We start from the raw sequence: 14735 nt of genomic DNA, 5'->3' as shown, positions 1-14735 counted from the left end.
AGAGCTTTATTTGGCAGCGCCGGTGAGGCGACACCGCGCTCGCCCCCTGGGGGTCCCTTCGGAGATTGACAGCGCTTTCGACCAATGAGAAGGCGCGGGGCGGGCGCTCCACCAATGGGCGCGGCGCGGGGGCGGGCAGTGCTGGGGGCAGCCATGCTGCGGCGCTCGCTGTGGTTCTGCCTCTACCTCTGCTGCTGTCCGGGCTGCGGTGAGTGCGGGCGGTGAGACCGGCCCCGGTACCCCCCGACCGGCCCCGGCACCCCGCTGCTGCTGCCCTTCCCCTCGGTGCACCCCGGCCCCCTTCCATTCCCGCCCCTGCATCCCACTGCGGGTGTGTTTCCCGTCGGTGCGTGCCGGTCCCGGTGCATGTCGCCGTCCAGCCCCTCGTTCTGGGTGTGTTTCCCCATCCTGCGCCCCAATTTGGGGGCATTTTGCCTCCGAGGACCATGATCCAGATGCATGTCCCCTTTCTGTACCCTTGTCCCATTGTATTTCCCCTCCGTGCACCATGATGCGGGTGCGTTTCCCCATAGTGCACCCCAATTCAGGTGCAGTTCTCTGTGCATTTCCCGTCGCTCACCTTAATTCCATTGCATTTCCCCATCCCACACCCCAACGCGGGTGCATTTACCCTTGGTGCATCCTGGCTCTGTTGTATTTCCCCTCCTTCATCCCAACCTGGATGCATTTCCCCTCAGTGCATCCCAATCCAGGTGCATTTCCCCATCCTGCACCCCAATCTGGGTGCATTTTGCCCCCGAGCACCATGATCCAGATGCATGTTTCCTCGCTGCACCCTCACCCATTGTATTTCCCCTCCATGCACCATGATCCTGGTACATTTCCCATTACTGCATCCTAGCTCCATTGCATTTCCCCATCCAGCACCCCAATCAGGTTGCATTTACGTCTGGTGCACCCTGGCCCCATTGCATTTCCCCATCCTGCATCCCAATTTGGGTGCATTTTGCCTCCATGCACCATGATCCAGGTGCATTTCCCCCTCCAGCACCCCAATCCAGGTGTATTTCCTCCTATTTGCTTTCAGGAATTCTCCCTTTTGTTCCCTCTTCTCTCACTCTCTCTGTGCCCACCCAGGTTTACGCCTCCATGAATATCTGTATTTCCAAGTGCTGAGCCCCGGAGACATCCGCTACATCTTCACTGCAACTCCAGCCAAGGACTTCGGTGGCGTGTTTGTAAGTATTAATATCATAGAATCCCAGCCTGGTTTGGGTTGGAAGGGACCTTAAAGCTCCTCCAGCTCCAACCCCCTGCCACGGGCAGGGACACCTTCCACTAGAGCAGGTTGCTCCAAGCCCCTGTGTCCAACCTGGCCTTGAACACTGCCAGGGATGGGGCAGCCACAGCTTCTCTGGGCACCCTGTGCCAGCGCCTCAGCACCCTCACAGGGAAGAGCTTCTGCCTCAGAGCTCATCTCAGTCTCCCCTCTGGCAGGTTAAAGCCATTCCCCTTGTCCTGTCTCTCCAGGCCCTTGTCCAAAGCCCCTCTCCAGGTTTCCTGGAGCCCCTTTAGGCACTGGAGCTGCTCTAAGGTGTCCCCTTCAGGAGCCTTCTCTTCTCCAGGCTGCCCCAGCCCAGCTCTCTCAGCCTGGCTCCAGAGCAGAGCTGCTCCAGCCCTCGCAGCAGCTCCGCGGCCTCCTCTGGCCTCACTCCAACAGCTCCACATCCCTCTTATGTTGGGATATGTCCCCCCAAAAGCACACCCCACCCAGGGATGAGCAGGCTGTGGGACAGTGGGAAGCATCCCTGCTCCCTCCTCACTCACCCTTCCTGTCTCCCTCTCGGAGAACACAAGGTACGAGCAGATCCACCTGGTCCCGGCGGATCCTCCTGAAGCCTGTGGAGAGCTGAATAATGGTGTCTTCATCCAGGACCAGATCGCTTTGGTGGAGAGGGGGTATGTTTGGTGTCATGGGAGCTCTCTGCGGGGAGACACTGGGGCAGGAGGGGGGCTGCCCAGGGCACAGAGGGGGACAATGCCATGGCCGTGTTTTACCATCACTTCCAGCTTGGAAAACAGCCTGTGGTGAGGTGGAAAAAGCCTGATTGGATCGGATTGGATTCTAAGGAGAGTGTGGGTGGCCTGTGCCTAAAATACAGCCTCAAAGAGGCGCAGGGTTTGTGGGAGGCGCGGGGCCGGGGGCACGATCCCTCCTTTGGGAATCTCCGTGCGTGTTCTGGCACTTGGAGGGCTTGTACCAGGCAAGGAGCTGCGTGTGGCCACCAGAGGTTTGTCACTGTGTGCCCCAGGGGTTGCTCGTTCCTCTCGAAGACGCGGGTGATCCAGGAGCACGGCGGGCGGGCGGTCATCATCGCAGATAACGCCTATGAGAATGACAGCTTCTACATCGAGATGATCCAGGACAGCACCAAGCGCACGGCCGACATCCCGGCGCTCTTCCTGCTGGGCAGGGACGGGTACGTGCCTCGGCTCACCTCTTCCCATCTTCCCGAGGGGGGAAGAGCTCATGGGAAAGGCGTTGACCCCATGGAATAGGGAGATGCTGGTGGTGAGCGTGTCTCACATGGGGTTTGGGACCAGGTTTTTAGTGGATTCCATCAGTTCGGGTTGTCCAGCCTGGAGAAGAGAAGGCTCCAGGGAGACTTTAGAGCAGCTTCTAGTGCCTAAAGGGGCAAGAAGCTCAGGAACATCTGTCGCCTCTTTATCCTAGAATCCTGGAATTCCAGGTTGGAAGGGACCTCAAGGATCAGCTGATCCAACCTTTCCAGGCAAAGCACGACCTAGACTATATGCCCAGCACCCTGTTCAACCCAATCTTAAGTGTCCAACACTGGGGAGTCACCACTTCCCCGAGATTATTCCAGTCTCTGGTTGATCTCATTGGGAAAACTTTTCCTCTTGTGTCCAGTGGGAATCTCCCCAGCAGTAACTTGTGCCCATCACCCCTCATCTTTCCCATGGGACTCCTTGTCAAAAGGCAGTCTCCATCTTCTTTGTAGCCACCCTTTGAACACTGGAACATGGTGACAAGGTCTCCCTGAGCCTTCTCTTCTCCAGGCTGGACAGTCCCAGCTCTCTCAGCCTTTCCTCACACACTTCCCAGTCCTTGGATCATCTTTGTGGCCCTTCTCTGGACCCTCTCCAGCCCCTCCACATCTTTTTGTACAGCAGGGACCAAAACTGAACCCAGAATTCCAGGTGTGGCCTGACCAGCGCTGAGCAGAGTGGGACAATGACATCTTTATCCCAGTGGTGATGTCCTTGTTGATGTAACCCTGTTGATGTCCTCTTTACCCTCCCAGGTACATGATCAGACGCTCCCTGGAGCAGCATGGACTTCCCTGGGCTGTCATCTCCATTCCTGTCAACGTCACCAGCATCCCCACGTACGAGATGATGCAGCCCCCTTGGACCTTCTGGTAGCTGCAGAGGCTGTGGCAGATCGAGGACTTCTTGGTGGATCCCAGGAGCTTGTCGCACTGATGGGGTTTGAGGAAAGGCTCCCGACGTGCTCCAGAGATCCCAGCATGCTCCAGAGATTCCCCCACTGGATTCAGCAGCGGGGAGATGGTTCTGCCGCGAAGGGCGAACACCAGCACCCGCGGTGGGAGCCTCGAGCCCAGCACCGAGCACCCTCTGTAGTGACTTTGGGGAGGGAGGAGATGGCCCAGAGCAGGTCAGCACCTTCCTGAGACTCATTTTAACATTCTCTAAGATGCCACCAGTGTTTTGTGCTGCTGATAGAGGGGGAGTGGATGTGGTCTGGCAGGGATTGGTTTGGTCTGTTCTAGCAGATGCCCTCATCTGTGTATTTTTGTGAGCTGATGAAATCTGAACAAGTTTGAAAGAAAGGGAAGTTCCTTCTTTTTTCAGCAGGTTGGGAATGAAGGGACAAATCTCATCCCCTCATGGTTTTCCTATAAACTTCCCAATTTCCCCTTGCAGCCAGGCAGGGTTTATGTCAGAGCATGGCTCAGTCACACACCGGGGCAGGAACAGCCTCATGGGACAACATCCCTCTGAAATCCATCCCCAGGGATGGGCTGGGTCATGGATCCAGAGCCCAAACTTCCCCCATTCCCAAAGCTCCGTGTCCCCACTGGGACCAGCCCCTCATCTCTGCCCTCACACCCCTCCAGTTTAACCAGTACAACCACCACAGCCCCACTTCTCACCAGTCTCGGTTTATTACGAACACCGAAGGGGCCATGGCCCCGGGCCGGGTGGGGATGAGCAGTGGGTGCAGGGCTGGTGGTGATGGCGGTGTCAGAGGTGCCCATGACAGAGGTGTCACACGTGTCACCTTCAGTCCCACAGCCCAGCTGCCACGGGCTTGGAGGAAACAGCAGCAGGAAAACAGCTGCCAAAATCCAAGAGGGGAGGGAAATATTCCAGGCACATCCCCAACCTGCTGCATGTCCATCGCTTGGTGCCATCCTCTCCCTCCAGCGTGGTCCAGAGATGGGGACAAGGCAGAGAGCAGTGTGGCCTCATGGGTGGCATGGGATGGATGACAACGCTCTGCTGCCAGTGACATCTCAGCGTGGGGAAGCCACACAGCCCCACGCCACGTCCACAGGTCTCGGGCAGCTGAGCCACCTTCTACAGTGTCTCTGTCCCACCCGCAACGTTGTTTTGCTCCAAGCTGGGGCATGGAATGGAGGATATATAAGACCCCAGCTCCATAGTGTGTAGATAGTGCTACTATAGACATTAAATAGTACCCCTTGTGCACAACACACGTACATACACACACACACACACACACACACGTGTTCCCCTCGTCCCTGTGGGGAAGGGAAGGATGTGCTCCTCCGCACCACGGCTGCACAGACACAGCAGAGCAGCCTCAGGGTGACCAGCACGATGTCCCAGGGGCTGGCTGGACCCTGCTCTGCTCCAGCCTCCCCAGCCCTGGGGACCAGGATGCTCCCAGCCTGTCCTCACAGGGAGGATGGGGACAGCTTCACACATACACACACACAAGGACAGGCGGGAGCAGGGCCTGCCTCCGGCTCCGCTGCTGCCCTGCTCCACCAGAGCTGCCAACCCCACAACACAAGCCTGTTCCTGGAATTAAAGCTGCTGCCTCCGGGAGGATCCTCATCCCTGTCCCTTCCCTCTCCTCTCGCCTGGGGCCAGGATCAAACGTCAGTCATCTCATCCTCCAGCTCAGCATCATCCGTCTCCCCTTCACCCTCCTCCTCTTCGTCCGATGTCACGTCGGCATCGTCGGCTTGCGCCAGGCACTTGGGACACGAGCAGGTAAACAAGTAGTTTTCCCTGGAAGAAGGGAGGGAAGAAGCAAGAGCGATGGTGTTGAGACAGGGATGATCCCAATCCTGCTGCTGGGCAGGGAAGGAGCAGCCAAGAAGGGGGTAAATATGTTAAACCCAGAGGAGTTTGTGGTTCATTCATGCTGGGCCGGGTGAGGTGGAGGCAGTCTGGGGGGAACTTCTCATCCCTGCAGGGTGATGGGACATGGGGATGGTGACCATCAACAGGAACCCGTGTGTCTGAAGGGCAGAGAAGGAAAAGGAAGGAGGGTGGGCACAGGAAGGGTGTGCAGGAGGAGTGCAAGCCTTCAGAGAGACACGGACAGAGCCCAAACCCTCAGTCCCTGAGGATACAACATGGAAGAAGGGAGTGCAAGGAGCCTGAAGCACTGAAAGCACCACATGCGGCATGCACGCCCTGCCCCGAGCATGCACAGCAACACAGCCGGGCACACACAGGGCCCCCGAGGGGGGGATGGAGCCTGGGGGTGCAAAAGGGGTGCAAAGGGGGGTCCCCTATCCCTCTGGGTTCCTCCAAGCAGCCCCTACCTGAGTATCTTGTTGCGGCTGTGTCTGCTGCGCTCCCGCTGGCAGCAGTCTAAGTAACTGATGCAGATTTCCTGTGAGCAGAGAGAACAGCTCAGGCTGAGAAACACAGAATCCCAGAGTGGTTTGGGTTGGAAGGGACCTTAAACCTCATCCAGCTCCAACCCCCTGCCACGGGCAGGGACACCTTCCACTAGAGCAGGTTGCTCCAAGCCCCTGTGTCCAACCTGGCCTTGAACACTGCCAGGGATGGGGCAGCCACAGCTTCTCTGGGCACCCTGTGCCAGCGCCTCAGCACCCTCACAGGGAAGAGCTTCTGCCTCAGAGCTCATCTCAGTCTCCCCTCTGGCAGGTTAAAGCCATTCCCCTTGGCCTGTCCCTACAGGCCTTGATGAAAAGCCCCTCTCCAGCATCCTTGTAGGCCCATAAACCCAAAGCAGCACGATTTGCCCCAGTCCCTCTCCAAGTCGGGCAGGAACACGGCATCTGGCAGCCCCTCCATGGGATGAGGTGTGAATTCCTCTGCCAGGACACCACCAGACACAGGAGGCATGGGGCTGGGACCTATGGTGGGGTGTAGGGGACACAGGGACCCTCTCCTGAGGCGTGGTGCCAGCCCAGGTTCACCCAGGCCCCACTGTCTCACCTCTCCTGCTTCAATGTCCTCCAGAGCTGTCAGATGCAGGAGGAAGTTGTTTTCCGGGAAGGATGTCTCGGCATTGGGGATGCAGCTGTGGTTACCTGTGGGCAAGATGGGACACGGCTCTGAGGGTGGCTCCAGAGGAAAAGGGAGGCAGAGGCAGGGTTGGAAGCCCCACACAGCCCATGGGGCTTGTGCTTGTCCTTCTGTGTAGTCCAGGCATGCAGGAGGGCCATGGCCTGGCTAAGGATAAGGCAGCAACGATGCTGTGGCCCCCCTGGGGACACCAACATGGCACTGTCCACTCACACTGTGGGTCCAGCAGATCAGGGTGCAGGGCCAGGGCTCTCCCTTAGACCCATAGGACTCACTGTCCTGGATAAGCCCAGGGATGCACAGCACCACCTCTGCCTCCTGGTGCTGAGGGAAGGATGCTCTCCCAGCAGCCAGTCCCCAGGCCCTGCTCATCCCCACTCTGCCATTAACACTTAGGAGTAAAAGACAACAGCTCTGGGTGCTGGGACATCCTCTCCTACATCTCCTTGGGCCAGCCAACAAAGATTCCCTCCCTTAACCATTTATCCAGCTTCATTTTGCTTGGACAAGGTTGGAAACAGTTTCTTTGCTGACTGCATACACAGCTCCCAGAGACTACATGGGACATGAGCAGGTAAACAAGTAGTTTACCTTACAAGTTCCCTTCCCTGGAAGAAGGGAAGGAAGAAGGAGGAATAGTGATGGTGCTGAGACAGGGACAATCCCAACCCTGCTGCTGGGCAGGGAAAGAGCAGCCAGGAAAGGGCTAAATATGTTAAACCCAGTTTTACATGGAAGCCCATTCAAGCCAGGACTGAGCTAGGTGGAGATCCCAAGAGAGTAGCAGGCCCTGGGGAGGCCCCATCCCACCCTATCCCATGGATGGGAAGCACAGACCCCTTTCTCCAGAGGCTGTTAGGAAGAGGTGAGCCAGCCCAGCCCAGGACATCTCCCTCCTCCCTAGTTTTCCTCCCAGTCCTTGTGTTACTTACAGCAGCTCTGGAGCACGTAGAGTCCTGATCCCTCACAGTTGAGGAACTCTCCTGACTCTGCAGCAGAAAGAGGGGGGTTAAAGCTTGGCTCTAAGCATGGCCCAGGGGAAGTGGGATCTCCCGGTGCCCCCTGGGAACCTCTCCTGGTCCCCGAATGCTGGAAGGAGCCTCCAGCCTCACCCTTCTCAATGTCCTTGTAGAGCTGGTCAATGAAGGCATCCAGCTCCTCCCGCTGCAGCATGGGGAGATCCAGAGCATCACAAGCGTGTACCCACTGGCTCAGGGAGCTGTTGGGAAGCAGAGGGACACTGTTACAGCCCCACAGTGCTGTCACCACGTGGTGGGACCTCGCAGGGGGGGATTTAAGGGTTAAACTCATGGCTCTGAGTGGCTGAGGCCTGACAGAGGGACACAAAAGGGTTGGATGCAGCCAAGATGAGGTTTGTCTCTCCATTTTAAGTTTGTCTCTCCATTCCTCTCTCTTCCATCTGAACCCAGCCATCACCCAGGACAGGGGGTAATGGATTGAGAAGGCACATCCCTTCCATGCCACATCTCTGCATCCAGAAAGGCCCATCATTACCTTGTTCCTATGCCTTGGCCATTGGTCCCAACGAGGGCAAAGAGGGATCGAAAGCCTTCCGGAGTGAACCACTGCAGGAGGAGATGAGAAAGCAGCTGAGGCCAGGCCAGCCTGCAGCAGCACCCCACAGTGAGTGCCTCAAATCCTACAGGGAAGCTTTGGGGGAAGCAAGGAATGGGCAGAGTTCCAGGGAAAGCCCTGGCCAGCCACAGGGTCCTATGGAGGGAGGCAGCTCAACTCACCCTGCTGAGATGTTCATCATAAAGAGCTTCAGTGAAGAGCAAGCGCAGCAGCTCCAGCTGGCCCTGGCAGGACACGACACCACCATCAGGGTGGGGAGACGCTGCTGGGTGTCACACCCAGGCTGACAATGAGCCCAGCACCGGCCACAAGGCTCAGGAGTCAGTGGCCTCCTCGGCCTTCCCTGCAGGGCTGGAGGCTGCTGCCCTCAGAGCACCAAAAGCCACTCATTTGAGCAGCAAGCGCCACCTCCTCAGCAGCTAAATATCACCCTGTGCCATCCCGCAGCAACATCACCACAGGAAGGAGCAGCATGTCCCACTGAAGCACCACAAGCCCAAAACCCTCTAGGAAACCTATTTGCTGTCAGCTCAGCCAGCCCCTAATGGAAACACTGGGATTCCCACTTTAATCCTGGGATTTCCAGTGTCTCCTATCCCAACTGTAACGGGGCTGACAGACACAGGCAGGGAGACAACAGGCTCAGGGACTGAACACATCCAAGAGCTGTCGGAGTCTTACCTTAAATTTGTCCCCCAGCAGCTTGTGCACAATCTCCTCCTCTTCATTCGCTGTCTTATTGCAGAACTGGGAGAAGGTTTTGATCCACCACTCCTTGTCTTTAGCCTGACAGAGGGAAAGGGATGGCTTTCATTTCCAGCCAGGAGACAAGGAGGAGAGGACAAGCCCCCTGAGCATAAAGGTATCCAGCTGCTACCAAGAACCACCAGAAGCAGTTGTATGGTGGTAGTTTATTGTCATAATAAATGCTAAAAAAGCCAGGATCAAGAAACAGAGTCAAAGGGAAGATTCAGTTCTGACTATGTTGGTATGGAAAAGAAGGACCTGCTTAGCTCAGGACAGAGGAACCTCCTTTGCTGCTGCTGCCTCCATCACCAGGGAGCACTAGATATTCCAATCTATTCCAGCAGGACCCCATCAGTCACCAGAGAAGAGATGAGTCCTCGGGAATAACAGCTCCACTGGGATGAGGGAAGCACACCCTGGCAGCTGGGGCTCCACACTGCAACCTACCTGTTTGATGGTGGCGACCATCCGGGCCATCAGCATGATGCTGGAAGTCTCTGGTGGATAATGCATGTTTCTGGGGGGTAAGAATGAAGAAAAGACATGAGCAGATCAGTGCTGGTACGGAAATAAGAAGATAGAGGGAGGCAGAGGCAGCTGCCACCCATGTGGCCAGGCCTGTACTCATGTCACACCAGCGTGGCCAGTGCTGCATTGCCACATGGGGATCCAGCACTGCTTGGGGTGAGGTCAAACCTGCACCTACCTGCCTGCTCTAACCAAATAATCCCATATCATCCCATTAAACTACAGTGTGGATCCCACACAAAGCCCAGGACAGCAGCGAGAGCTGGGGTTAGTGACAAACTTTGCCTCAGGGATGCCATTTCTCCCCTCTATGCCCATTTTGTCACCTACAAGCAGGGACAGCAGTTTAGGTACCCGCAGGGGTGCTACAAGGAAGATCTCCCAGAGGCTGGAGATCTTCAGGAGCAAGGGATGCACAGCTCAGTGCTTTGGAGCTCTTTAACCAGGAGAAAACCCAAGAACTGCTAAGCCATGTGTGCAAACCCTTGATGTGCCAACACAAACTCACCTGCGGCCCTCCCCACCCTCCAGCTACCCCATGCAGGGATGCAAAGCAAGGATGGTCCTGAGCCCTGGTCCCAGCAGTATTACCCAGCCCATGGAGCCCCAGGCAGGTCAGTCCCCTACCTCCATGCCTCCTGCAGCTTGTTGAGGGGGTGCGTGGGGTCGTCACGGGACGGGCCAAGGCAGAGGACGTGGTGGTACTGCTCCAAAGCAGCCTGCCTGCACTCAGCACTGCAGTACGTCACCTAGAGCGAGGGGCACAGTGCCCAGCATTGGCTACAGCAGCAGGGAAAGGGGGTCCTAGGCCCAGCTCTGCCCCTTCTCTGAGCATCTGAGCCGCAGCTCTTTAGCCATCGTGATGCAGAAGGGAAAGCCACCATCTCAGGGCAGCACAAGCGCCTGGATGGGTGCTGTGAAGGAGTCAGTGACCCCAAGATGATGAGCACGGCAGCGCCATACCTGGCATCGGGGGCACTGCTGGTGCAGGTCTTTCCGGATGCTGCACTGCTCCGGGTGAGGCAGCACCAGGGAGCTCTTCCCCAGCAGCCGTTGGGCATTCTCCTCTGCTGTCTCCAAAGCCCGCAGGCAGTGATCACAGGCTGTGGGGAGACAACGTGGATGGATGTCGCAGTGAGACCACAGCCTTCAAAGAGAGAAGGGGCCAGAGCCTGGGGCAAGGCAGCGCAATTGGTACTGACACCATCAGGAAGTCAGAGGAGGCTCCACGGAGACCTTAGAGCAGCTCCAGTGCCTAAAGGGGCTCCAGGAAACCTGGAGAGGGGCTTTGGACAAGGGATGGAGGGACAGGCCAAGGGGAATGGCTTTAACCTGCCAGAGGGGAGACTGAGATGAGCTCTGAGGCAGAAGCTCTTCCCTGTGAGGGTGCTGAGGCGCTGGTACAGGGTGCCCAGAGAAGCTGTGGCTGCCCCATCCCTGGCAGTGTTCAAGGCCAGGTTGGACACAGGGGCTTGGAGCAACCTGCTCTAGTGGAAGGTGTCCCTGCCCGTGGCAGGGGGTTGGAACTGGAGGAGCTTTAAGATTCCTTCCAAACCAAACCACTCTGGGATTCTATGACTCTGTGACCATCTCCAAGCTGGAAACACCAGTCTCTTACTGTCCCCTCCATAGGAATGACTATTTCTGATGCAATTTAACACACACACCCTGCCAGCCCTCATCTGCTGCTCTGTAACGTTGGGAAGTGTTTAAGGACTCTACAACAGCAAGTGTCCCCATTCTACTGACCTGCAATGGAGCTCAGCAGACAGCAGGGTCCAGTTAAAACAAAAAAGTTTAAAGTCCTGCTCTTTCACCCCTTGTATTTTGTTCCGGCACCGCTGCAGAACACTGGCACCTTTGTGGGCTCCACTCTGCAGTGGTGTGATTGGGATTAGCAACCACACCACTGAAACACTCAGAGTTTCCACAGAGATGGTGCCTGATGGTGGCACATGGTGTTCCCTCCAGGGCTGATGGGTGTCACCATCCACAGAATCACAGAATCCCAGGCTGGTTTGGGTTGGAAGGGACCTTAAAGCTCATCCAGCTCCAACCCCCTGCCACAGGCAGGGACACCTTCCACTAGGGCAGGTTGCTCCAAGCCCTATCCAACCTTTTTAACAGTTCATTCAGCACAGAGACAGGAATGGCAGCAGAACCACCTTCCTTGGGGATGCTAAGCCAAACCCAAACCCTTTCCTTGAGAACCAGGCAGCTCCTTCGGGACGCTGCAGTCACCTCACAGGGACACGCCGCCACCAGCCGCTCACCTCGGTAGTTGTACAGAGCATTCCAAAGGAACTGGGATGACACCACCGGCCTCTCCACGAAGACGGTTTCCCCTTTGCGGATGTTCTTAGTGGCAAACAAGCCTTTTCCCTGCCGAGGCAGAGGTGTGGGTCAAGGGGATGCGCCCAAAGCCGAAACCCACCCGGGGTTGAGGGTACCCGCTACCGGCCCAGCCTGAGGGGAGGCTGCCGGGTTCTCACCCCCCTTTCCCTCCCCAAACCTGCCTCTTGCCGCAGCGCGAGGGAAGGGAAGGACCCCGCGGCGGGGACACCGCCGGGCTCACCTTGGCGCTGCTGATGAACCGCGCCTCCGCCGCAACCCCAGCCCCGGCCCCGGCGCGGCTCCCCGGCACCGCGCCGCACACGTCCCCCGCCGCGGCGGCCATCTTCGGGCGGCGACTTCCCCGCTCTGACCCGCCGGGGCGGGCAGCGCCTCTTCCTTTCCCTCCTCCTCTTCTTTCTCCTCCTCCTCCTCCGTCCCCCTCACCCCACACGAAGATGGCTGCCAGTCCCCCTCAGGGCTCCGCGCCTGCCATCACCCACTTCAGCCCCGGGGGCTGTGGGGGGCTGGCCGCCATCTTAGCCCTCCCCTCAGCCCACCGCCGCGGTCCAAAAACACCGCTAAAAAGACCCGAAACGGGGCTGCGGCGCTTCCACAACACCCCCGAAAATCACATGGGAGTTTTGCTGCCTCTTCCCTATTAATTATTAGTTATTTTAACAGTATAGGCGGGCGAGGAATAGCCTTTATATCCCTCTCAGGCGGGCACGCCGGGGACCCCCTCAGAGAGTGAGGACTCAACGCCAGCTGCCCCTGCGCACCCAAAACTGCCCCGACTTTCCCCAATAAAACCTTCAAAACACGCTAATGTGACTCTTTCACCCTCGCTCCCTCCTGCTAGGCAGTCTGCAGACGCCTAAAGTCCGCCAAAATGCGGGTTGAGTTGTATTTATTACTACAAACGGCCGTTCAGACTCAGTCCATGCAGCAGGCGGTCTGCATTGGGTTTGGGAGTATGGAACGGTTTCACATTCAGGCGTTTTGGAGCGTTTTGGAGTCACTAGATGTCACTGTCGGCTCATGGTGGGGACGTGCCACAGGGTTTCATGCTGAGCTGTGGCCGCCTGGACACCGCGACCTCCATGCCCAGGCCAGCAGCACATGAGGGAGCGTGGCCCCAGAGCAGGACATTGGGACATCGCCCTGGTGTCAAGGGGCAGATAAACCCCCCTGGACTCCTTCCACATCGGTATTTTGGGGTCTGGTCCCACTGAGCCCTGGAGCGGGTTGTGCAGGGCACTGCTCCGCCATGCAATGGGGGTAAATGAGGACGTAAATACAGGTGGAGCAACGCTACTGTATGACTTGGGTTTCAATCACATCTTCAGAGCTGGGTCCAGCTCTGGGGCAACAGCACAAGAGGGACGTGGAGCTGCTGGAGCGAGGCCAGAGGAGGCCCCGGAGCTGCTGCGAGGGCTGGAGCAGCTCTGCTCTGGAGCCAGGCTGAGAGAGCTGGGCTGGGGCAGCCTGGAGAAGAGAAGGCTCCTGAAGGGGACACCTTAGAGCAGCTCCAGTGCCTAAAGGGGATCCAGGGAACCTGGAGAGGGGCTTTGGACAAGGGATGGAGGGACAGGCCAAGGGGAATGGCTTTAACCTGCCAGAGGGGAGATTGAGATGAGCTCTGAGGCAGAAGCTCTTCCCTGTGAGGGTGCTGAGGCGCTGGCACAGACTTTTCCCAGAGAAGCTGTGGCTGCCCCATCCCTGGCAGTGTTCAAGGCCAGGTTGGACACAGGGGCTTGGAGCAACCTGCTCTAGTGGAAGGTGTCCCTGCCCGGGGCATGGGGTTGGAGCTGGATGAGATTTAAGGTCCCTTCACACCCAAACCATGCTGTGGTTCTATGATACTAATAGTAGGAAGCCTAGCCTAAGGAATGCCTAAGCATTTTATGTCCTATTTAAGGTTTCAATGTTATTTGCCGGGGTGTTTCACACACATTGCATCACGTCAGTTTGAGTCATGGCCCAGCCAGCAGCGCTTCAGGGCATCTTCTGAACAAGGCCTGTGCTTACGGCATTAATTTGAAGTACTTTGTGAAGCTGGGCCAAGATTGCTTCTGCTTCTGTGTTTGCAGAGCACAGGGAGAACATTATCCTGAACTTCAGCTTGCTGTCAATGTAGCTTTATCTCTGCAGGAACTGGCCTAGAGATAACTTATGTTATCTACTTTCACCCATGTTATGGGGTCATCAATCAATTTCCCCCCCAAAAAAAATCTTTTTAACATGTATTTTGTCCAAAACAGGTTATTGAGATAAAAAAATCCTGAAACTTTTGGGGATTATGTAATTAAATTGTGTATTGGGTGTTTTGGGGTTGGGTTTTTTTGGTAATAATTTCAATTGAAAATTAAAAAGGGAATAGTTGAAGATGTGTTTTCCTTCTGTTTTTTTCTGACACTTACAGGTTTTCAGCTGATCTCTTTAAAAGCTGTTCTTGCTCCATTCCAAATGTTCTAAGCCTGGAATAAGCGCACAGGTTGACCAGCAAACACACAAGGGTGGGGAAAAATAATAAACCAAACTGCTTTTGTATTTGTATTGGCATGTCAGGAATGAAAATGTGTGAGAGGAAATCACCTTTTTGGGAGCTCTGGCGGAAAGCAGATGCTACGTTTTGACAACAGGGTTCTTATTAGTGGGAGGAAAAGGTGCATTTCTTTTGGTTTCTCTTTTTTTTTAGTTCAGTTTCCTCAGAAACACAGATAAATTTGGACATGGCAAAAAGACTGGATAACAACCCTCTGGCAAAGAGACACTGAGGTATCGCCGCTTGCGCAGAAACCAGAGCTGCCCAAATCTCCTCCCCTCCAGATAGTCCCATCTCTTTTTTTAAATACACTACATTTTTATTAAGAAGCAAAACAAATAAATAACACTTAATAAAGGGAAAAAAAGTTATTTCTATAAATAACAATAGAAAAGTGATACAGAGTGTTCTGGGTCAGAAAGAGAGGGAATAAATTATCCTG

The 14735-nt window shown here is 56.1% G+C and overlaps 2 protein-coding genes across 2 annotated transcripts; one reads left to right on the top strand and one right to left on the bottom strand.

Annotated features, from left to right (window-relative positions):
• Positions 1-126: 126 nt before the first annotated feature.
• PRADC1 (protease associated domain containing 1) lies at positions 127-3836 on the top strand. Its single transcript, XM_030492672.1, has 5 exons — positions 127-208; positions 1099-1199; positions 1811-1920; positions 2274-2441; positions 3288-3836. Exons 1-5 carry the CDS (start codon positions 154-156, stop codon positions 3406-3408), a joined length of 555 nt encoding a protein of 184 aa, XP_030348532.1. The 5' UTR covers positions 127-153; the 3' UTR covers positions 3409-3836.
• A 317-nt stretch (positions 3837-4153) lies between these two features.
• Positions 4154-12110, bottom strand: SMYD5 (SMYD family member 5). The gene is made up of 13 exons (XM_030492671.1): positions 11990-12110; positions 11688-11796; positions 10378-10517; positions 10042-10163; positions 9334-9403; positions 8821-8925; positions 8301-8363; positions 8059-8129; positions 7656-7762; positions 7476-7532; positions 6454-6548; positions 5811-5881; positions 4154-5268 (listed from the first exon to the last, which is right to left on the bottom strand). Exons 1-13 carry the CDS (start codon positions 12089-12091, stop codon positions 5130-5132), a joined length of 1251 nt encoding a protein of 416 aa, XP_030348531.1. The 5' UTR covers positions 12092-12110; the 3' UTR covers positions 4154-5129.
• Between the last annotated feature and the right edge of the window lie 2625 nt (positions 12111-14735).

The sequence above is a fragment of the Strigops habroptila genome, chromosome 7 (genome assembly GCF_004027225.2).
Source record: "Strigops habroptila isolate Jane chromosome 7, bStrHab1.2.pri, whole genome shotgun sequence".
In the NCBI taxonomy this organism is placed as follows: domain Eukaryota; kingdom Metazoa; phylum Chordata; class Aves; order Psittaciformes; family Psittacidae; genus Strigops; species Strigops habroptila.
The sequence above is the reverse complement of the archived record's forward strand: the minus strand, read 5'-3'. Positions and strand labels throughout refer to the sequence as shown.